General features: G+C 44.7%; 2 protein-coding genes across 3 annotated transcripts in view; one reads left to right on the top strand and one right to left on the bottom strand.

Annotated features, from left to right (window-relative positions):
* Nucleotides 1–969: 969 nt before the first annotated feature.
* Nucleotides 970–6,210, bottom strand: TRMT5 (tRNA methyltransferase 5). Of its 2 annotated transcripts, none has more exons than XM_042815031.1 (5): nucleotides 6,144–6,210; nucleotides 3,906–4,555; nucleotides 3,395–3,519; nucleotides 1,835–2,486; nucleotides 970–1,240 (listed from the first exon to the last, which is right to left on the bottom strand). In XM_042815031.1, exons 1-5 carry the CDS (start codon nucleotides 6,146–6,148, stop codon nucleotides 1,176–1,178), a joined length of 1,497 nt encoding a protein of 498 aa, XP_042670965.1. In that variant the 5' UTR covers nucleotides 6,149–6,210; the 3' UTR covers nucleotides 970–1,175. The 2 variants fall into 2 exon arrangements, with proteins under 2 accessions (XP_042670965.1, XP_042670966.1); XM_042815032.1 differs by lacking the exon at nucleotides 6,144–6,210 and adding an exon at nucleotides 5,809–5,939.
* Nucleotides 6,211–6,306: 96 nt separating this feature from the next.
* SLC38A6 (solute carrier family 38 member 6) overlaps nucleotides 6,307–23,216 on the top strand; it is a 38,034-nt gene continuing 21,124 nt past the window's right edge. The window contains exons 1-6 of the mRNA XM_042815033.1: nucleotides 6,307–6,450; nucleotides 6,523–6,644; nucleotides 6,985–7,058; nucleotides 10,682–10,734; nucleotides 13,597–13,636; nucleotides 21,450–21,528. Of these exons, the coding sequence (XP_042670967.1) occupies nucleotides 6,307–6,450; nucleotides 6,523–6,644; nucleotides 6,985–7,058; nucleotides 10,682–10,734; nucleotides 13,597–13,636; nucleotides 21,450–21,528 (512 nt within the window). The remainder of the gene's footprint in view (nucleotides 6,451–6,522; nucleotides 6,645–6,984; nucleotides 7,059–10,681; nucleotides 10,735–13,596; nucleotides 13,637–21,449; nucleotides 21,529–23,216) is intronic.

The following is a 23,216-nucleotide window of genomic DNA, read 5'->3' as shown; positions in this document are numbered from 1 at the left end:
TACCATTTTAAGGCCAGTGGAGGAATGCTGGGGCTGGAGTGGCAGGCTGGGGAAGCAATCTGTACAGCAGCTTTCAGATAGCATGAGTGAGTCATCGTGTTTTTTCCCCCCCTAGTTTGATAAATGCAATCTAGCAGTAACCAGGCTGTATAGCCAAGGGAAAAGGGCTGTAACAGAGCCACTGAGCAGGGAGAGCAGCAGATCATCAGGGTAAGGGAGGAGGGTGAGGGACATCTAGCAAGTGTTGCTATGAGTGAGCTTGGGCCGAAGGAAAGTATCTGAAACCGAGAGCGTGATGCGAGTTCTCTGCCCAAGTAAATTGTCTGTGGTTGACGTTGCCCAACAATAGTTTGGATAAGGAAGAAAAGGGAATTAAGGACAATGCTTTTTTGAATCCCTGCAGAATACCAGCAGCCAGTCGGAGATCATCCAGAGGCTGCATCAGAGTTAGGGGGACAGCCTGGAGAAAGCACAAACAGAGAGGAGGAAGGCTCACGGTGAGAGGAGGACCCATCAGCTCCCTACAGGTTTCCAGTCTGCTGCTCTAAGGAAACGTGTACAAGTGTGCCTATGGCATCAGAGCAGCTCCTAACCCCAACAATCTCCTAGTGGTAAAAAGCATTTATGACTCCAAAAGCCCAGGAGCTACACATGGCTACTGCTGCCTCTCTGTTCCTTAGGTCAGCCTCTGAAGGGCTGCCTTGCTTACAGCAGAGCTGTCTGTGCGTGTGCTAAGAGTAAATCCAATATTCCTACAGACCATTTATCAAAGAGAATCCCGGCCTGTGCTGTAAATGAGGGGTTACACAAATCATCCTGCTAGGTCCTACAACATACACAAATGTGTTCTCACTGCAAACTGTACTAAAGTAACACTGCAGCAGAGAACTGCCCCAGTCTGCGTCACCGAATCATGACAGGGTGTGAAATAACAGAGTATGACAACACATTTTTGTACAAAACCAGTGAAGTTTTATTTCTTGCAGTAAGAAGAACAGTATCAATCTGGAAATTGATCCCACAATTAAAAAAAAATGAATGCAGGAAGCAGTGCTCATAAAGGAAGGTTGCAGCACACTGTGCACCTGAGGTGGGTAACAACTGAAAGGAAGGACTAGAGGTAACCTAAGCACACCTTATGCAAACTAATCAGGTCATGACCAGAGCTCTGGTTTTCAGCTCTCTATGTCTTCTTCAGTGGAATCCTTGCAGGCACGCAGGCGCTTGGGGGCTGGTTTTTCTAGAAGAAAGTTGGAAAAGTTCTTTAACGTGCAGTAAACAGACCAAACTGAAGCACAAGCCACATGATACAGGGGATTGAACTGGAAGGTATGAGCCCAAACACAAATGAAGACTGTTACAGCAATAAAGGGAGGTCTTTCCTTCACGGACTGCTGGAGAGGACTCTCAAAACATCTGTGCTGAGCTGCATTTTGACCGACATCTCAGCACTGCATGTAACAGCATCAAAATGCTTCGTGGCAATAAAACCTCACTAAAACCTCCTTCCAGTTCATGTAACTGCAGATGGAAAGTTCCCCTATCCCAACTTGTCACGTTGTGCCAAGCTCAGTGTCACTGAACCTACTGGTTTCTACAAGAAACAAATGAGCAATTTCTGGGTCACTGAGGATATCTAAAGGCAAAAGCTCTGCTTTAGGGCTGTGGGATGATCCTATGCAGGCCGTGAAGGCTTCTGCTGGGATCAGAGGTTGCTGATGAAGCCCCGCAGCCGTGGCACACACACACTTGTGGCACAAGTGGCCCATGGACTGATGAGGTGGGACCAATCTCAAACAGCAGAAGAGCAGCCTGAAACCCACATGCCACTTACCTCCAGCAGGGCAGGGCCTCTTGTACAGCACGTCCACCGGGATCTGGAAAGTTATGCACAGCATCTCCTTGTTTGGAGCAACGTTTCTGACCAGGTAAGTAGAGCAGCGTCCCTCCAGGGAGGCTCCCAGCACGGCCTCAGCCCGTTCCTGGATGTCTTTGGTTGGATTTTCGTGTTTGGAGAAACCATAGCAGTGCACGGTGGGGAGGACAGCAGCAGTGCAGGGCTCTCCGACTAAGAGATGCCTGAAAGCATCCAGAAATTCAATAGCCAAAGCTGGCAAGTTCATGACGATATGAAAAGCTGTTTTCTGCTCTTTTACAAGTGGGAGCTCTTTCCTTAGCTCTTCTCTCACCGGCCCCAGGAGGAAGTCCCTGCCATCCATGTTGAATGCTTTTATTTTGTTGTCTACTTTGTTTAGCTTGCAGTTGTGCAGCAGCCAGTTGTAGGATTCTGGGTTGAGATCATTTGCAAATACAGCACACCTCTTCTTTGCTGCTGGAATAGCAAAAGGTCCGATCCCAGCAAAGACATCAAAAAGGACATCGCCAGGCTTTAAGAGCTCAACGATACGGCCGTGTTCTGTGGAAAGACGGGGGTTCCAGTAGACTTTAGCAAAGTCCAGCTCATATGTGAAGTTATTTTCTTTGACCTGGAAGACAGAAACCTTTGGTTAAGTCTCCGTGTCTGAATTCCAGACACGTTAAAGCAAAATCAGTAATTAAGACGGCTAAAAAACAAAAGGTAATGTGCAGACTGACATTTGTCCCATTGATAGTGTATGTGCAACGTGTATAAACAGGTCTGCTCGTCACGAATAGCCATAAGGAATGTTTCAGCTGTCAATCCAGATGGCTCACTTATGCATTTCTTAATCACCAGGTGGGTAAAGCAAGAGCTTAAAATGACCATACAAAATAAAATCTGAGGCTTTTCACGAGCTTTGTGGCTGTCTGACAACTCCATTATTGAAAGCAGATCTTGGGAAGATGCCTCAAGCCCTCCTTAGCACAGAATCTACACAATAAATAAGTGTCTGAGAATGATACAGCCCGAGAATGGCAGCAGCCAGCCAAATCCAGAGCCACTGGGAGCCAGTTGTGCTGGCTGAAAAACACTGCATTTTATCTCTCTTAAGGTGACAGAGACTGGAAACAGATCCAAGCCCAAACTTGAAGATGCCCCTTATCCTACCAGCAGACCTAGAAACAAACTGTTTATTCAGACAGGAGTGCAGTGCAATACAATGCTCTCTTCACACCACTACACTGAATTGTGTGGCTCTGAAGGAACTTATTCCAACTCACTGCGACGTTTGCTTTGCCAGCAAGAAACGTGCTGACGTGGATTGGCATCCCTTGGTGTGCACTCAGCTACACCAGATGTGCAATGAGCTAATACCATCTGCACAATATTTGCTTGTCACTTCTGACTTGGCAGTTCAAATGCCTTCCCTGTGCAAGGGAGCGGCCTCACCGGTGTCTTTCCACCACAGCTCTCCAGTAGACAGCTTTGGTTTTAGCGCATGAAGTTTAAAGTAGGAGGGGAAAAGTCCTGTACCTTGGTTACCAGGTTGCTCTCTCCTGCAAGCACTTCCATTTGGAAATTTCTGTATGTGCTGTCAATAATATTGGTTTTATTTACCACACAGGTGATGCCTGGATTCTTGTCAACTATAACCTGGCCTGAAAAGAGGACAGGAGATATTCTGGTTAAGGAGCTACAACCTTAATGTTATATCAAAGATACAAACACTGCAGTGTACTTTCACGTTTATAAAAGCAAACACGTATTACAACAGCCCCCCCCAATGACTGCACAGTGCTGGATCTCACTGAAGCACACACTTAGCCCTGACCCAACGCTCAGAGCACTGAGACCACAGTTACTGTTCAAAGAGTTGTGTCTTCTGTGTACAGCTAAAGCATCAGCACAAAGCAATTTAATGACAAAATATCAAAGAACGGAGTTGTTGTCAGCCCTCTTTGTGCACGTGGTAGTTTTGGGTAGAATAATTGTAAAAATACCTTTGGAAATGCAATAAGTTCTTTGGTGAGAGTTGTTCACCTACCGATCAAATGTCTGTAAGGGAGCTGATGGTCCCTAAGATTCACGTGAGCGATGTGACCAACACGGCTAAAGCCAGAGGTGACATCTTGGCCTTCAGGAAGGACCGCTCGTAGGATCTCCTCTGACTTGAAATTCTCGTAAGTCAGCTCCAAATTGTACTTGGACACCTCAGGACTAATGAGAAGCTGTTTTAATACCTCTTTCTCTGACTCTCCCAATGAGAATTCCGGCACTTTATGAGGATCCAATATAACGAGTTTGCTGTCCTCATCTTCTGGATCCTCAACCACTCGCTTCAGCCCGGGTCGCTGCAGTACCGTCTGTTTTAGGGACTTCAGCAAAGTATGGACAATTTCCTTCTTGACTTTGAGAGCTGGAACAACGACTGTCCTTTTAAAAGCCTCTCTGTCGAGCAGCGTCATCCCACGCACTTGAGGATGCGGCGAGTACAGTCCTGGCTTCGTGTCATCCTGCACTGTTTCAGGCATTGTGAAAATTCTCCTCTTCTGAACTACTGCAAAGAGTGCAGGTATTCTGCCAGAACGCTGTGCCAATAGCATCCAAACTGCTGGAGATGATGTATTTGATGCAGCTGGCCTATAATGATTAGTTTTCAGTAGTCTGGCAGAGTATCCAAATCCCCATAATATCCTAGAAGAGAAATCATTCATTTTATAGACATTATGTAACCATTCCATTAAAAAGGCTGCAAATCATATGGATTTGCTGTTCTCTTTAACTAGAATTTCCATGTGTACCAGGGAATCCACAACAGTTTTGCAAACCTCTTTATTATCAATTATACACGACAAATTTCTGTCCTTTTGCAAGCATGTTTTTAAACTTAACACACTGACTGACTTCAAGCAGTGAGATAAGCATCTCCTGCCAAAATACAACGGCCTCTCTCTATTCTAATAAATGCAATATTAATCCCAGTAAGCCAAATAAAAAGTTTCTACCGTCTTGATCCCACTGCCGGATCCCTTCTGCCTCTGATAAATGCATTACCAAGCAGTGGTTGCTAGAAAACAACTATTAGCAACACTGGTCACAGCTGCTCAGTAGGAATTCCTGCCTCCACATCCCAGCAGTACGGGTTGCACACAGTACTGCCTTTGCTCCATGAACCGCATCAACTGCCAGAAAGGCAAAGGATTAAATGGAGGATTCTCCTAGCATTACAGGGAAGCATTAGTAATGTCTGCTCGGATGGCTGAACCATCCTCCAGAGCTTCTCATAGGATGTGGACTTGAAAAGGAGCTCTTTGCTTCTTCAAGTGGTTTCCTCCACTAGAGACAGGCTGAGGGGTCTTGGCTGCTCCTAGACAGGAATGGATGGCAATCTGCCTTAAGGCTGGTGGTTGAGGAGAAGGCAGCCGTTCCACTGGCCTGCACACTATGAGCTGACAGTTGTGCCAGATGAGGTTCAGGTTGGATATTAGGAAAAATCTCTTTTCAGAAATAGTGGTGATGCAGTGGCACAGCTGCCCAGGGAGCAGTGGGGTCAGCCTGGAGGTGTTCCAGAACCATGGAGATGTAGCACTGAGCATTGGCCTGGTGGGGATGAGCTGGGGTTGGACTTGGGATCTTAGTGCTCTTTTCCAATCCATTTTCTGAACCCATAACACAGCTCCCTGCTGCAGGCCCTTGGGTGCTGGAGCCCTGCTCCTGCCTTGCAGACCCCAGTGCTCCCACATCTCCACAACAGCTCATTTTCCTCATCCAAGCCTTTTGATACCGCACGGCTCCCTTCCCTGCTGACTCAAACACAAGCACCGCATTCTTTAGGTGCGCTCAGGTCGGTGCATCCCATCGTCTCCCTTCAGCTTTCCCCTTCTCTCCAGCTGAAGACCGCTGACCCAATTAGCACGGATCCTCCATTACCACGATTTAATATCCACCACACCAGGCCCATCTGGAAGCCATTACAGCAGCACCGTCGCGAGAGGAACAACAGCATCGGCTCTAGGCAGGTCTGCCTTCCCGCAGCTGCCCCAGCGAGGCCTCTCCTCCCCTCCCACAGCCACGAGCGGAGCCGTGGGGATTCCTTCATACCGAACCGAGAGGAAAAAAGGACCTGGTAGGGGATACGGCCTCGGTTCCCCGAGAGGCACCGGGCTCAAAGCACGCGGCCCCTGAGGCCGGACGGGAGCCTCCCCCCGCGGAGGGCCCGGGTCGCCCCGCACGCAGGCCGCGCGTTGCCATGGTTACCGCCCCCCTCCACTCCCGCCCTCACCTCATGCCGAGCCCCTCCGCGCACGCCGGCACCCCGTTACGTCATCATTCCGCGTCGCTCCGAGAGCCGGGGGCGGGGCCTCGGCGTAAGCCACGCCTCCCACGCCACGCCCCCCTCCCTCGGCGACGCCCCGCTCCGCTCAGAGCCGCGGCGCTGCGCGGCCATGGAGGCGCCGCCGCGGGGGGCCCAGCGGGGCTGGTACCTGTCTGCCCGGCGGCAGCGGGACTGCAGCCAGGGGGAGGACGGCGACGGCGAAAGCGAGGAGGACGAGGAGACCGCCCCGCTGCTGCCGCCGGCGTCGGGCAGAGTGCGTGTGAGGGCGGGGGGCGGCGGGCGGGCACCTCGCGGGCACCTCGCGCTGAGCGCGCTTTCCCCGCAGGGCTCCTCGCAGCGCGGCTCCTCCTTCGGCCTCTCCGTGTTCAACCTCATGAACGCGATCATGGGCAGCGGCATCCTCGGCTTGTCCTACGCCATGGCCGGCACGGGAGTCCTGGGCTTCAGGTGAGGTCCGGCGGGCGAGGAGCGGCCGTGGAGAAGCGGGGGGGGCAGCGGGGTTGTGCTCACGGACCGGCGGGGTGCGGGCGCGGCGTGCGGGGCTCGGCTCACCTCGCTCGGCGCTGCGTAGGGCTGCCTCTGTGCTGTTCTCTTGTCTCGCCCCCGTGTGCGCGCTGTGAAAGGAACGTGTGGCCCCTGAATGGAAGGCACGAAATGAGGAAATGCTGTCTTGTGATAAATGTTTTTTTTGCTTTATTGTTTTTTTTTTTTGCAAACGGAGCGTTTTTAAAGATAGAAAGCGCGTTGTTGTGCGGGAGTTGCTCACGTGAATGCGTTGTGCTTCCAGCGCCCTGCTGCTGACGGTCGCCGGCCTCGCGGCTTACTCCGTGTTCCTGCTCCTCAGCATGTGCACGCAGACCGGTAAGTGAGGAGAGCTGCCCCACAGCCATCCCTCGTCTGGTCACAGAATGGCCTGGGTTGAGAAGGACCTCAGAGATCATCTAGATTCATCGAACAGTTCCCAATTGCCATTAAAAAGCCCCACAGATTCAAAACGTCTTATATGAAAAGTGAACGCTGAACTAATTGATTAACTGCCAATACTGCCTAGCTGGCTTCTCATTTATCTCCTTCAGAATGCACCTGGCATATTCCCAAGAAGATAGGTCTCCTATTTCCTCACCCAAATAATTTTGGTGTGAGCTAGACCGTGCTTTTTTGGTGTGTGGTTGTCTATATGCAGTCTCAGTGTTGCTCTCAGTAAGCAGCCAACTGCCTTTATTCTAACTGTAATATGTTTATCCACTGTTTGAAGTGAATACTGGTCAGATTTTCTTATAATACAGGCTTCACAGATGTGTGTTTTCACAGCATTTCTGATACTGAGTGAGAAATGCAGTCCTTACTTGGAAATTACACTGCTTTGAGAATGTCCAAACAGGAGATCCTAACATTTGAGTTCTAGTCTGCTGCTAATATTTTAATTCTTGCTTGTTTTAAGTGTTACTGAATGCCTGGCTGCTTCCTTGAGTTCCAGCACACAAAGGCCTTGTCTCAGTGGGAAGCCTGCATCTCTTCCAGGAACCTGGTTATTGTTTCCATCTCATCTCTTTTCCCCTCTTTTCAAAGGTGATGGGGGAAAGCTGCATTCCATTCCTTACAGGCTGTGCTTTCTGTAGCTAGCTTTGGGCTCTCTCTGATCTTTGCTTCTTGACTCTCCTTAGATCTGCTGCTCCTGTCTTCACCTACTGAGTGATCTGCCTCATGCGCTCCTTAAAAATCTTCTTCAGAGGTAGGGCTACATCTGTGTGTAATATTGGCTGCTCAATGACTTGTGACTCACTGCAACTCTTTTTTTCTTTCTGAAGCTTTGCTTGTTAGAGAGGAATGAGAACCTGGGATAAATAGCTAGAAAGATACATAGTAAAAGAAAAAAAGACTGAGGTAAGGGGTGAATCTTGGTGATGTTTGCTCGCTTCTTAAGTTCTGTATTATATAGGCACCGGATGGTGTTGTGTTGTTATCTGGTAAAATAATAGGAAGATATCCTTGCAGAGAACTGCTGGGGGTGAAAGAGGGAGGGAGGAAACTGAATATGGAGACCTAATACACACACCAGCATAGTTTAACTCCTCACTTATTTATTGTCAAAGGCAACACGTTACCTCCTGGATGCATTTTGGAAATGCAAACAGCCAAAAGCAAGGAGTAGCCCTAAATGATGGGGTGAAGGTACTCCCCTAGTCTGAAAGGAGCACCGTGTGGTCAGTAAGTAGTTAGCACCTAGTGCTGATGGGCATCCCAGCTCTGGAGCTATGCTCAGGTGTCTCTGCTGCATTTTTGGTTGCTGTTTTAAGGGGTGATGGTGGTGATCTTTATCGGCTGTAGGTCCTGTGAACTACTGAAGTAAGTTGACATTAAATAGCATCCCAGGCTTTTCCTTGGAATATCCACTTCAAAAAGGGAGATGTGTGACCAGTTGTACCTTTCCAAAGTGAAATTTGTGTGAATAGTTCTTATGTTAAAGTAGATTGAATGTTAAGCATGCGTTCATCTGTGAACGGTGTTACAGTATTAATCTGTGGCGAGGAACAGGAAAGTGATGTTAGTAGTTTTATACTGAAAAAGGTGAGCTAGGAAAGTGTGAAGGGGAAAGGGTAAAGAAAAGCCTTATGGGACTGTTGGAAAACTGTTCACTCAGGTATTTAAATCATAAAGGTAATCCTAGGAAAGAGCCAACATATAAAACCCCTTCTGAAAAGGAAGCTTTAATATTAATTCTGTTTCAAATGGAGCAGCATTTAAGTTGTAGTTTGAAAACAAAGAAGTGCCTTGAGTTTGTAAGTGATGTTGGTGTGGGGTGGCTTTGTCCAGGTCAAATGATTTGTGAGGCCAAATGACTTAGAAAACAAACAGTGCCGTGTGTTGGGGTTGGGTTGGACGGGGTTTCCTCCTGGTGTTAATTCAGTGCTACAAAAGCTGTTTCAGGGCTTAGGGTGGCAAAATGCTCTAAGTGGAGGAATGAGGAATTTAAGGGGGATGTCCCTGGAGCTTCATGGCTTTTTGCTTTTTTCCATTTGGAGCTGCTCACGAGGATTGCCTGTGCTTTTCTCACCAGTTTGACTTTGGGGTGAAATGATTTCCATTAGGAATGCACAAGAAATGAACACAGGCAGGTAGAATGCATTTCTGGCAGTAGTGCTGGATATTTTGTTGCATATATTTTTTTGAAAGCACCAAAGTAATGTGATTAAATATTAACGCTCCCTCAGCGTTCGCAGGACTAAACTGATTAAATAACCAGAATGGCTACAAAAACTCCTCCAAGGCTTCATGTTGCCGCTTTGGAGTTCTGTGGAAAACATTTTTTCTTGGTAATTCCCTGTTTGTGTGCATTGGGTGTTTGTTCCCATGTGGTACGAGCAGCTCTCAGACATACTAAACACTGGCCTTCGAAAATGCTATTTATCTGCTGCTAACTGCTTTGTAAATGTAGATCAAAGAAAAATAGAGGGTAAAATCTAGTAACAGACAATGAAATGTATTGAATATTTAATATTGCAGCCCTGGTACGGAGCTGCCTCCTCCCCCAGGCCTCACTGAGAAAGGAACAAGCAGCAGGAGGAGCAGCTGTAGTCCACCAAGTGGAACCAAGGAAGGGGAGGCGAGAGTTGCATCGAGAGAGCTGTGTGCTTTGGAGGTTAATTTTGCCCTCGGAGGCATTTACAGCTCTGGGCCGTTCTCTGGAGTTTTCATCCTTTTGGTATCGCTAGAGCTTCTAATGGCAGAATGGAGAGCAACTGTGGAAGACTTTAATATGATTTCCTCCTTTCTGAGAAGGGATCGTTCTGAGTTGTTTTGAGTATTAGAGGTGAGCTTCGGCTGCTCAGGAAACCGCAGGCTGTTGTGGTGTGATGAGTTGGGAAGGTGCGAGTAAGGGCAGGCTGCTTGCTTTGCTTTTGCCTCTGCTTTGGCTTGGTTTTGTTTGTTGTCGTCTGCTTTTTGTAACAGATTGCAGCCCAAGAAGGTGTTTACCTTCAGCAGTGTTGGAAGCTGTGTTTTTGAAAGCTGCCACAATAGTGATTGATTGGTGTTTATGTTTGGGGAAAGATGAAGGCACGTTTCTCTTATTGTCTTCACTTAAAAACAAGCATACGCTTAAGAAATAAAATCTAGAAATAGCTTGCCTCTAATTCTTGAGACTAGTAGCAAAATTCTTCATCGGTAGTGTTGCATGCAAAACTCTTTGGGAAAAGACAGCCAGTTCCCAGTGTAGTACTTTTATTTTTTATACAGCTATTTTTAATGGCACATTGAATTTCTGGTGAGTCTGAATGGTCGGGCAGATATTTAGGAGCAAGAATACAAGTATATCCTAATGCTATTTTATAAGTAGGCTGTATTATAAAATAGTCTCTTAATTGGGTCCTGAGCTGCGCTCATTTTAAAAGAAAAAAAAAAAAGAAAGGAAAAGGCAAAGCTGGAGCTCTTGGGTGATTTTTGCAGTTAGGAATATTTTAGCTTTTTTATTTTCTTATTGACAGCTGTCACTTCCTACGAGGACCTCGGCCTGTTTGCATTTGGATCAGCTGGAAAGGCAAGTGTTTGTCGGTGCCTGTGTGTTTCTTGTTCTCCTGCTTCTGATACACAGCTGTTAACTGCATAGTAAGGATATATGGATGCAATCCGTGTGATTGGTGAAGATCTGATATTGTAAAAAAAAAAAAAAAAAAAAAAAATCATTCAGTTCCCAAAACCAACTTTCTCCTCCCCTTCAGCCAGTGTTGTGCTGCGAAGGTCAGCTAGCTGTGTAACAGACACTTCTTGCATACAAGTTTTTGTGCTCCTTTCCTGCCAGCGTGTTCCTCTTACTGTATTTCCCAGTGTCTGCTCGCTGGCTTTGCACTCAGGTCAGCTGAGCCATCCGTTCCAGGTTGGTTTCAGTCCCATTGCACCTTTGCTGTGAGCTGTTAAGAGACACCTGGCTGATTTACTGCTGCTCTTGGAGGTTCTCGTAGAGCTCGGCAGTGTTTGCCTTTCATGCAGTTTCTACAACATATATAAACAGGGATGTTTCATGAATGCTAATTTTTTGATGTAAGCATACTGGGCATGTAAGTTGTGCTGTTTTAGTAATGGGAATTGTATCTGTTTTTCTTGATGGACAGTGTTGTCCAGTAACACGAAATACTGATGGTAAATACTGTGCATATGATACTGTGAGTCTGTGCTCTGTTTCATTTAAGTGATTCTAAAAGCAGGTTTGACCACACCACTGCAATTTCAATAGCTTTCTGAAAAAACCCAACTCTTTCAGTGAGTTCTGCTTAACGGACTGGAGTCTCACTTCTGTTTTCATATGAGAGTCAAAACTGAGCTATTAGGTATAAGCTGCCATTAGCATTAATGAGCAGATAATGAGTGCAGTGTGTGAGATCAATATCTATTGAGCAGAGTGAAGATGTGATCGCCCCCAGCAGATGATTTCATACCATTCTAATATTAAAATATCCTATTTTCCTGAGAGGGGCTGTGGGTACGTTAACCACAAGCCATTAGGTGCAGCAGCCATAGAAACACAGGGCATAAGGGGATATTAAGATGTGACCTATTTTTATTTTTATTTTTATTTTTATTCTTATTTTTTTTTCTCCCCTCTTCTCTGCAGCACAGGGATAAAACACAGGGAAGCAATTCGTGGCAAATATCTGATTTGTTATTTAGTGGATATTCCGTGTTATCCAGTGAAGGAGGTATCACAGCTTTACTGTGGTGATTTGTATTATCCTCCCCAAATGTAACTGTTCTGTAGTTTACTATTTTAAGTCGCTTCCTCTGCTGAAAATCATGGATTTTCAGTGTGTATGGATTGAGGTACATCCCAGCCACTGACCCAGGTTGGGAAGCTGTTTGGATTAGGCAGAAAGCCGGAGGTCACCAAGCCTTCCTAGAGGAACCCATGTTTTTCTGCAGCACTGACCTTTGCCTGTGGAAGCATCTGTGCTGTTTGTACGCCTTGATCAAACAATGGAGTGCAGGACGCTGGCTGAGAGCTTGCCAGGGATAAACAAGGTTTGCCATTGCTGTGGCTGCCACTAATTGTTTTATCTCAGGCTCTTTTCTCCATTTGCAGTCTAATAACTGTGAACCCTACATTTGATCTCTGCTTCCTGAATGCATTGCTTTTAACTGGTGCTATTGATTTTTAGACTATCCTCATTTATCACGGTCATTTTGAATTCCAGTGTTCTCCCTGAGCTTCTCTCAGCTTGGTCAGGCACAGATTGCAGTTTTTGCTTCTTTTGGTTTCTTTGTATGTTAAGATGTGCTCATTCTTCCCTCATCCAAGCCATCCACTACTGATAGAGCATTGTAGGACGATGCTTGAACTCCGGGCTGATAGTGAACTGCTGGTAACTGCTCCTGGGGTAAAGCAGCTCTTCACCCATACAGTGATCTCATGCTGAGAACACTGGTGTGATTTGTGAGGCTAGGGATCAGCAGATGGAAGCTTGCTGACTCTCCCTCTCCAAAAGCACGGCGCGTTTCTTTCCGTCGGTGACAATGCACTGACATTCAGCTCATTGCAGGTCTGCTATGCTTTTCTAACTGATCGACTGGGAAAAACGGCAACTCTGCTTCCAGAACTTATTTGAAAATACAAATTTGGTTTTTTTCCACAATTGTGTTTTGATTTTATTTTTTTTCAACCTATTTTCCAGGCCGAGTTCTGGTAGTAGAAAGGCGCTGCTATGTAATGATGCGCGGCACGAATGACCGTGCTGTGTAGGTGAGGGCACTGTTTTAGATCTGAGCTGAAGCTAAAACAGTGGGAAAGCTTCACACACGGCTGCTCGGGTTTTGTCAATTGGAAGTGAGCAACTGTTTAGATTCAGTCAAGTATTGGTTTGCTCTAAGATTGTCTCTATATTCTGTGTTAGTCCAATGTGAGTAATAGCAATCGCAAAAAGAAATGTCTGTCTAGTTTATAGGCATAAAAAACTTGTGACTGTTAATATTCATAGTTACATGGAGTGAGGAACAGTTTGCATAGATCATCTCTGCTGTCTGAGTGCCTTTGCAGAGGCAAAGGATGATTTCCCTTTCGACCTACCTGACATCAATTGGGAAGCACTTACTTTCTCTATGATCTGCAAAACAAAGCTTTGCCCTTTAACTACTCTTGTTTTGTCATCTCAGAATGAAAATGCTTTTTTTTTTTTTTTTTTTTTTCAGGGTTTTTTTCTTCTTCAGGGATTGCTTTGCTTTTATATTCATTTGAGGTTGGTTTCCATGTGTTGAACTTTTGGTGAAGCAGAAGATGCCTTTCCTTTCAGTATTGGTTGCTGCTTTTGCATCTGGTCTGTTTAAGATTATGCGTATTTGTTTTTATGACCGTTACAGGCATACGACTCCAGTTATCCTTACCCTTTCTAAAGAAATCAATTTTTTTTTATAGGTCCTTGTTGCAACTACAATAATTATCCAGAATATAGGAGGTAAGAAACTTCATACGCTCGATTTTAACTGAGTGGGGTATAATCTCTACAGTCCACAAAACTCCAGAAATGCCGAAGGCAGTAATGAAATGAAAGCGTTCTTAAGGTTGTGATTAAAAAGATGTAAGATCTGTGTGATCACACAGAGCTGAAGTGCTGTGGCCATGGGGTAGGTGGGTGCTTCCTGGGGGGCAGATCGTATGCCTGCTCTGCATCCCATGGTGTGGAGGACATCCATCAGTTGGCACTGCTGGCTGGAAGGGGGCTGCAGAACTGTCATCTCCTCCCTGTTCTTCTGGACATTTGTATCTTGGAAGCTGTATTTTTTTTTTCACATTGTGTGTTCTCGTGTTTTTTTTTTTTTTTTCCTTTGGAACTTGCTGACACATTTTAGTGATACCTGTAACAATGGAAAGCTCAGCTGTGACATTCCAAATGTGCTATATTGTGATAGGTTTTTCCTTGTTGGTTACCTTGGATTCCAGTATTTTCAATATCTTTTGTTTTCCTTAATGTGTAACAAATAACACGAGCTGTCTTTGCATTAAAATAATCACCTAAGCACTTCAGCTCTATTCAGGTACGTTTACATACTGGAGTTACAGAGTAGTAGAGTCCTTAGAAGTAAATCATCCAAAAGCCAACAGTGTTTAACAGAACTATTTTTATTTTCTTTGGCTGATTCCTTTGAATGTTTTGGATTCTTTCATTTAGATGAGGAAACAGTGTGAAGGTTCCCTCTTTCCCATTCTCTCCTACGCCCTCAAGACACACATGATTACCTGCAGTGCCAGGAGGAAACAGCATTCCAGTTTTGTTCTTCTTTCCTTTAGTTATCATCTGTCAAGTCCAGACAATTCAGTGATCTCTTGTTACTACATTGTGGCCTGGTGCTAGACCAACTAACTGCTTGTAGGATACCATCAGAATCTTTTGTTACACTGGAAGCTCCTGTAATAAAAACTGCTTGACTTCAGCAGCTATTAAAACCCCTTGCATTAGCTTTAGACAGGAGCGAACATTTTAATTGCAAAATTAAGGATTATTTATTCACATGGGTTGTAGAGAATGTTCTGTAGCAGTGAACAAATGTTTTAATTTCCTTTCCCGTTCGAGTGGTCCTCTTAATAAATAGTCCTGGGTGAGGGGGGTACGCAGTGCAGGTTCTGGAGATCTGGGATAACGCACAGGGCTCTGTGGTCAAAGGAAATAAGGCTCTCATTTCTTCCTCCTAGCAGTTCATAACTTTCTCTGTGTCATTTTTAATAAAATTCACTTTGGTAACGCTAGAGGCCTGCGCTGGATACGAGCGAAGTGCTTGTTCTGTCCTTTGCAGTGGGCCTCTCTGCCAGCAAGTGGGGCCTGCTTTGCCAAGCGCTGCTTTTCTGTTCAGCTGGTCGAGGGGGAGGATTCTGCAGGTAGGAAATTCTCTTTTGGATGTATTTGAGCACCCTCATTTTGATGGAAGTGTTCAGAACTCTCTTGATGCTTCTGTTTCCAGTGCCAGTATTTGTCTTATTAGAGTGGCAGCGTTTTGTGGATCCTCAGCTCTTGTTTGCAAAGATTCCAAGGAACTCAGTTTCAAATACTGAAAGAAAGCAAGCTGGCTTTTGTTTTCTGAGCCAGTTGAGGTAGGTAAAATGAAGCCGTGCCCCAGACTTTGAGGAAGCACGCTTGTGGAACTGTGGGTTTTCACACACAGCTTTGGCACCATCCTCCACACAGAATACGTGTTGTGCTGTCACTGTGCTATCGGTGTGAGGAGCTGCCTCACATCCTGTGTAGCATTCGCATTTCTGTACTGTTTCTCTCTTCAAAAAATGTCTTCTGTGCTTTGGGACAGCCCGGGTTAGGGATGAAGGGCTTTCTGCATCTCTCACTGAGCCTGGCTGCTTGAAGAAAGAAAGGCAAATCTCTTGTCTTTCTGGCTCCAATGTATTTTAAATGTGAATGATGAAACTGTGTTTGCCCTGAACTGGAGCTGTGCTGCAATGAAGGCTAAAGCTTCGGTTCTGCCCTTTTACCTCTGTGCAATGAGGTGTTCCCCTCCTTTTGTTTTATGGCTGTTTGAAGGAAGCACTGTGTCTGGTGGGCAGAATTCCAGCCTCTGTCAACAGCTTTAATTCCAGAATAAGGCTAAAAATAAACATTGTTTTCTGCTACCTCCTCCATCATCAGACCTGGGTACATTGCATCATGTGGGATCTGATTTCAAAGGTGATTGGGGAGCTCTAGATAATGAATAATGATTTGCGATTAAAATAAGCGACTGCGCTGGCCTTACTGTCATTCACTGCATTTTTAAAGTCGGTTTGATCACGTCTAAAAGTAATTGAAGCTCGGAAGTGATTTACATTCATTTGTGGGAGAGAAAGCTTTTAGCAAGCATTTAAATACAGCTAGGCTTTCTCATTTGTCATCTTTGCTCGTTTAGAAAGAGAGCCTGAATTGCAGATTTGCATTTGACATCCTAATTGCCCACGCTGAACGACTGCGGAGCTGATTTTTCTCCTAGCGGATGCCCCGAGGCGAAAGGCACGGGTTGGTTCTGCAGAGCTCCAGGAAAGCTGTCGTTGTCCAAATGCAGAGGCGTTCGTAAAAGTCCCTTCCAACACAAACCATCTCCAGGTCTGTAAGTGGAGCAGTTTCCCAAACGCACCTCTCTTGCCGTGCGGAGGATTGTAGAACTAGAGAATATCCCAGGCTGGAAGGGCTTCGCTTATCCGGAGCGGCTCTGCTCCCGGGCGCCGCGCGGTGCTGCGGGCCGCCTCGGGGACAGCGGCGGCGGCTGAGGGCTGCTCCGACAGCGCCACCTGCTGGCCGCCCCGCGCTGCTGCCCCGGGGCCGCTTTTTCCCGCCTTTCTCCCCTTCTTTTTCCCCCCCTTTCCCCTGTGTGAGGAATACGCGTGCTCCCTTTCATTACGCGTCTCACAACAAAGCGAAACAAGGAGCTTGTTTTACCAGGAGAATAGAGCATTCTTCTTCCTTCCACTCAGGGTTCCTCAATTCCGAAGTTTAATTATAAATGTATTTCACAAAATTTGTCTATGAGGTAGCAAACGTTTTGAGAAAAACGAGAGAGAAGATGGAAACCCTTATTTTTCTAACCAGAGTCCAGTACTCTACAAAGTTTGAAAATAAATAAACAGTGCAAATCACGCTGAGAACTGCACTGCTGGTACCTTAAGAAACCACTGAGCTGCCGTTAAGGATGGAAAGCCTCGTTCTGTTTTCAAGCAAACTCAAATGTTTGTTTTCACAGCGCAGTTTGCTTTTGACCTGACAGCCTAATTACCTTCATTGTTTCTCAGTGAGGATTTCCAGTGCCCTAATTAAGGGCAGGTTTGTGTGCTCCTGTGCTGGTTTCACAATGGATGACCGTGCTGTTTTCCCATTGCAGTTAGTGGTTGTTGGGAAGGTTTACGCTGCAGGGGATGCTCACCTTGCTTTAAAAACGAAACAGCAGAACTCCTCACCTGCAGCTGTGCTTTGGAACATGAATAGGAAAGCACTGCAGTTCTATTAGCGTAAGTGCAATTAAACTAATGACATCTTAGTAAAAGAAATCTGCTGCCTGTATGTCCCCAGCGAAGTAAGAGGGAAATAAGATGCAGCTCGCTTTGGCTTAAGTGTGCTGTGAAATAGGGTTTATTCTGTTATTTCTGTCTTTCAGCCTCTGATCTTTTCAGTATTTTGGGAAAAACAAGGATCTTATTAATGGAACACTTCAGAGGATTAAGAGTTGCAAGCGTCTTGATTAATCTCAATCATCTCATGGCACTTGGGAGGAATCTCTCTGTCTCACCTAGATGAGAAGAGGAATTGCTCTGCTTGTCCCTGGTTCCCAAACCAGTGTAGCTCTTTTTCAGTAGAAGCTGCAGAACCGATGCTTTTGTGTGGATAACAGCCATTTTCACAGCCTGCCTCTCCTGCTCGGGGAGATTGCAGCCTGGTTCCATTTTTGCTCAGCACTTAATGGTGTGAGATGTCTTTATAGTGAGATGTCTATATAGATCTAATGTGATCAGCCACAGGTAGGTTAGGAAGACTGATCAGGAGATTTAGAATCCTTCCCTTGAGTGAAATTACACGGAGGACTCTATCACCAGCCATTTTCTAAGGAAGGAATGAATCTTATGTTTGTGCATAAGTTTAATGTATATATATTCTCTTGCATTGTTACCGTGGACTTCAGCAGCTCATCGTTTTTTGATAGGACAGTAAGGAAACATCACAGATACATTTCTGGTAACTAAAACACCAGTCACGTGTGGGCTGCCTCTAAAGAGGGGTTTGGGGACTGACTTAAAAACAACCTTGGTTTCTCTTCTCACTAGCAATTAATGTTTCGTTCAGGTAGGGGCCCATGTGCTGAGTGTGAAGCAGTACTATAGCACAGTGAGGGTGTTTTGAATAATATCTTCATGGTACATAGTTATACAGCTCAGCAGGTTGTAATGTATTAATGAAAGTGTAAAGCAAGTATGCTTTTCTATATGACAAACTTTTTTTCATCAAAGTCAATGCCACATTTCAGAACGTGACAAAGTCATGTATGTATGTATTTTAAGAATGTAATTTCTTGCTGCTTCCAAGGCGGTGCTGAGTCTATTGAATGACAAAGTAGTAGTTTTGATTCCTGCTGAATACTGTTTTAGTATCGGAATATCGATTTTCCTGAATACAGAACTTCAGACTCACTTAGTTTCCATCAAATAGCTCCTGGTGCATATTGAAAGTTATTGTAAGGTAGCATCGATGCTGCAATAGTAGCTAAAAATGAAGAAGTGACCAAATTGAGGTTGCTCCAGTGATGGATATCAGCACCTGTGTGCTGCCAAAGCCTCAGGTTACAGCACTGAACGCCCTTTGTTTTGCAGGAGGCCTGCCTCACCCAGTGCTCAGACAGATGGCTCATTCTGCAAAGAGGTGATAGAAGGAAAACAGGCTGCTGGCTTTGAATTCTGGGGATGAAATGAGGTGCAGGAGCAGTAAGTTCTGCTCTTGTACCACGTGTGTGAAAGGGGGACAAGCTGAAGGGACTGTTATTGCTGATAGGTTTGAATGCTTGAATCCTAAGGACTAATGTAGACCTACCAGGCTTTTTATATGATAAAAGGTGCCTTAAAAGTTAATCTTTAAAACATTACTCTTATTTTGCAAGTGACAGGATGCAGGTATTGCCAGAGTGGAATAAACCAGAGCCCGAGGTATGCTTTGTGTTGTGCTCACTTGTGGCACAGTGTAGCCATGTGACTCTGGCATCTCTTCCTTTTGCTTTATATCCTACTACCAAGGGTGCCTGACATTCAGATTTTCCAGTACTGTTTGGCATTGCTCTTCATTGTTGGCATCAGGAAAGTTAAGTAAAATGTCACGTTTGGATCAAAAGATGAGCAACTCTTCCTCAGCCACACCACGTGCCCTTTATTTCTAGCTAAGATAACTTCAGCTTTGAGAAACAGTCTTCTGCACTCAGTTTGTAGTGGAGTGTGTCATTTGTAATGTCTCATCTGTTCAGAGTCACTTATTCAGAATTTGTAGAATGTGATACAGCAGTTTCTATCTTTTACTTCTGTTGTGCTGGGTAAAACTTGAAGGAGCTGCAGCTTGTGAGAAGCATGAGCTGCACTACAGCTACATTTGTGAACTACAAAGCAAGCAGGATTTGTTCTGTTAAACTGTATTATGTGAGGGTGTCCTGCTCAGGTTTATTTAAGAGATTCATGTTGTATCTGAGCAGCAGGATCTAAATAAAATTGTTATTTATTTTCTCCATCTTATAGAACAAACAGGAGGAGATAAACTGGCAAAAAAAAAAAAAAAAAGTCCTGCCCCATGAGGTTGTTTCTCATATGCACAAGGAAAGGAAGAGAGATGGAGACAAATGTTCAGCATGTGCAAGACTCGTGGTGCATGATTGGTTCCCAACTCCAGAGTGGAATCCAGTGAAATTGGACTCCTCTTTAAAAAACAAAGAGTGAGTGCACAACAAAGGATAAGTGATCAAATGATTAGCCAGAGGCTAATAGGAATGTGAGGGAAGAGTGACAGATTGCATGGTAGGAGGAAATCTGATCTGGAAATTGAAGCTTTCTGCAGCTGAGCTGCAAAAGAACTAATTTTGAAACCTTTCTGAAGTGCATAAATATATCAAGATTCCAAATTGCTTGTGTACAAAGCATTGTGCAGTGCAAGAAAGGAGGCTATTGGGTAAATAAATTTAATTATACTTTAGAGGAAGTTTTCTTTTTTCACCTCCTGATTTTTTTGACCATCTCTCTTTGCTTAGGGTGAAACACCCGCTCACCCCCAGCTTAGTGTTAATTTTCTTACAAATTCTGGTGATTTAGAAATGCACACGCCGTAAAGATCTGTGTGATCTTTGCAGACAGGAGAGTAATGGCAATGGATAACACACCTGGCCTGATGTAAACAACAGCTACACGTCAACAGGGAAATACAGTCAAATCCTAAAAAAAATCAGAGCTCTTAATGATGAAGAAGCGAATATTCCCTTATTTAGTGATCCACCAACTGTTTTTAATTTAACCTTGCGGTAGGTAGATGTCACTTTGCATTAATGCAATTTGCTTTCTTTATGGAGACCACGTTCCCCTTCTTCAGATTTAACACTGGCTGCTGCAGTACAGCAGTGTCAGAGTCCACATTTTCCACATCCACTCTTAACTCAGCGTATGGATGGAAGTTTGCCGTCGTACATTTTTCACACAAATATTATTTCTGGAGAACATCAGAAAAGGAAGCACGGTGTTCTGAACTACCAAACACAGGTCAGTAAGATTTGAATGCAACAGATGAATTTTCATCAAGCTTTGGATAGGACTGAAGGCGTTTGCAGGCACGGTGGTGACATCACTTGGACAGATGGCAGTCAGCTCCCAGCAGGCTGTGATGTTTGCTGGAGCTCTTTGTAATGCCTGATGCTACGAGTAATTCTCTCTTGGGTTCTGGGTTGTACAAACGTTTGCTGTTTGTGTGAAAGCAAAAAGTGACAGCAGCAATATGTGAAGGTATCAGGGTAATAGAAATTGTGAGGAAAAAATGTAAGGACTCCTCTGTATTGACACCTTTTTTTCTGATTACTTATGCCTTTGATCATTTCGCCGAGCAAAGCAGAAAAATGGCACCGTGAAGTAGTGCTTGGATTTATTTGTATGCATCATTACTTTCTGATGAATACAAATATAAATGCTCTATTTCAAATCATCACTCCCGCAGGATTAACTAACACTTTCTCTTCGGATTTGTAGTTCTTGTAAATACAGACATGCAGTATATAAAGAGCCTTTCAAGTCCCATTTTTGTGCTTAGATTTGCAGTGCATTTGCTTAGTGCAGCGACAATTGAACAACAACAAATACAGAGTATTTTTAAAAGATCTGTTGTATTGATAGAAGCAAATCTCAGGAGTTACTCTCCTCCTCATCAACAACATCTACTGCAGAGCTGGGAAGAAGGGCTGCAGCCACAGTCTGTGCAGATCTGTGTTGCCAGGTAAAGGGTCAGCCTGCTGCTCAGTATTGTTTTGTTAGCCCTTTGGATGATGTTTTCCTTGCTTCAAGACTCACGTCATAACAGCCTCTCTGGAAGCATTAGCCAGCATCAGCACGGTACTCGGGGATTTGCAGCTATTTTTAAAGGAAGCATATGAGAAAATAAATGTTGATTCTGGTGCCACGGTGTCTAATATACAGCTGAGATGTCCCAGTCATAACTGTGCTGGTTAAGCCACGCTGGTTGGTACAGTACTGCTGTTCCTCTGCTAAATCTGCTCTGCTTCTGTTTGCAGCTATGTCATCTTATCTGTTAATTGTGAAGTCTGAGCTTCCTGGTGCTGTTGCAGGGTTCTTAAGTGGAGATGAGAGTGGGTAAGTAAAAATGCTGCAAACGTTGTGAATTTATCTTGAAGAAGAAAGCAGCTCAGGACTGCTGGAGGAGATGGGTACTGACACTGCCTTCTGATCTCACGTGCTAAAAAAATGACTTATTTACAGGCATTCTTGGAATATGAAATATTTGGCATCTGTAAACCTTCTGCAGCGCACACAGAGCGTGATTCTTTCCCATCAGACAACCTTAAAGTTGGTGGCAGAACTCCATTCAAAGAAATCTGTAAAAATTTGAAAGGGAAAGCAGGAAGGAATGGGAGGGAGGGGAGGAGAAACATTTAAACTGCTGTCATGTTATCACTTAAAATATTTCAAGACCACAGTATGAAATCTGGCAGACATTTAAATTTAAATATTTTGTTGTCTTGCTCCAGTAATTGGACTTGTCTTGGGAAAAAGGCCAGGTTTCCAGGCTTGGTTTATAATTCCATAACTTGGCTGCCAGTAAAGAAATTATTCTTCACATCTGAGCTATAAAGCTGGATGTAATGTGTGTCCCTCAGATTCCTATTAGAGCTGTCACAAGGAATCTGTGCCTGCCCTGGGGCAAACACTGCAGCTTCAGTGCTGAAATCTCTTGTTCAGGCTGTTGCAGTGCTGCTGTCGTTCCTGATGTTGTATCTCACACTGTTACTGCAATTTTTCCAAGCTGATTTTTTTTTTAGGTGTTTTGTGCTCAAGCTGGATTGAAGACAGTGTAGTTTTCTCAAGGCTGTGTGATGCTTCTGGTATACTTTCTAAGTTGAAATTGGTTTTTAAAAAGGCACTTTAGTTTAAGTCCTATTTTTTCTTTATTTGCTTCAATTGTATAACGTGCTTTGAGAAACTGTGTGGTGCTAACCTCACTTTCTGTCTTCCTGCCCTCCTTTTGCCTTCACAATAATGCATATTTAGTAAGGGCGTAATAATAATCAATTATGTTTTATGTGCATGTCATTTTTGATCTGTTAGTGCAACTTTTCCAGCTGTGATAATCATCAGCTTTTCATTTGGGCTTTATTACCCTCTCCTTCCAGATTGTGCTTTCAGCTCTCCTGTCCCATACAGAGTGCTGTTGAATCTGCTGTTCTATCTGCTCCAATCTGTTCATTGCCATTGTTTGCATGTAGCTTCACTTATGCTGTTTTTTTTTCTTAATTTGATGCCAGCTCTGTTTATGCAAACGGACTCTTCCCAACAAAGACACAGTTTTAAGCAGCTTATGAGCACTTCTAATAGGTAGGATCTGAAAGTGCCCTACGCATGCATACATACATACATATGAAAGATTGTTCTGTCTAAAGAAGGCAGTATAAACAACAGATGTATTAAGCAGATGATGCTCTTTCTCAAAGGTCCTCGTGCAGATCTTCAGCTAGTGAGCAAGCAAACAGGTTACAGTGGCTGAACCAGTTACTATAAGTGGGCTGAGCCACAGCAATTCTCATTGCACTGTGTGCCACCCATACTTTTTGCTCAGCCAGAATTGCACGGTGGGAATGAAGTTCAATTTTGCCTTTGGAAGGAGCTGAAATGGTCTGCTGCAATGCCAGCCGCAGCTCAAGCAGTGCGTTCATTTTCAGCTAGAGCCTTGCCTGCTTGCTGAGAGCTCTTCTGCTGAATGGTGTTCGTGTGACACAGTTTGACTCCTCTGTTCTTTGCCCTAGCAAGTACTTGAGATGTAGCAG

The sequence above is a fragment of the Centrocercus urophasianus genome, unplaced genomic scaffold (assembly GCF_019232065.1).
Source record: "Centrocercus urophasianus isolate 14NV4802_14NV808 unplaced genomic scaffold, USGS_Curo_1.0 seq_14, whole genome shotgun sequence".
NCBI lineage: Eukaryota > Metazoa > Chordata > Aves > Galliformes > Phasianidae > Centrocercus > Centrocercus urophasianus.
The sequence above is the reverse complement of the archived record's forward strand: the minus strand, read 5'-3'. Positions and strand labels throughout refer to the sequence as shown.

Coding starts and splice junctions, on each gene's coding strand:
- TRMT5 (XM_042815032.1), bottom strand. CDS start 5,867: ATGCTGTTGTTCCTCTCGCGACGGTGCTGCTGTAATGGCTTCCAGATG. Junction 4,556..5,808: donor TTCCAGATGGGCCTGGTGTG/GTGGATATTAAA, acceptor TTTCTCTTCTAG/GATATTATGGGGATTTGGAT. Junction 2,487..3,394: donor AGAGCAACCTGGTAACCAAG/GTACAGGACTTT, acceptor TCTGTCTTCCAG/GTCAAAGAAAATAACTTCAC.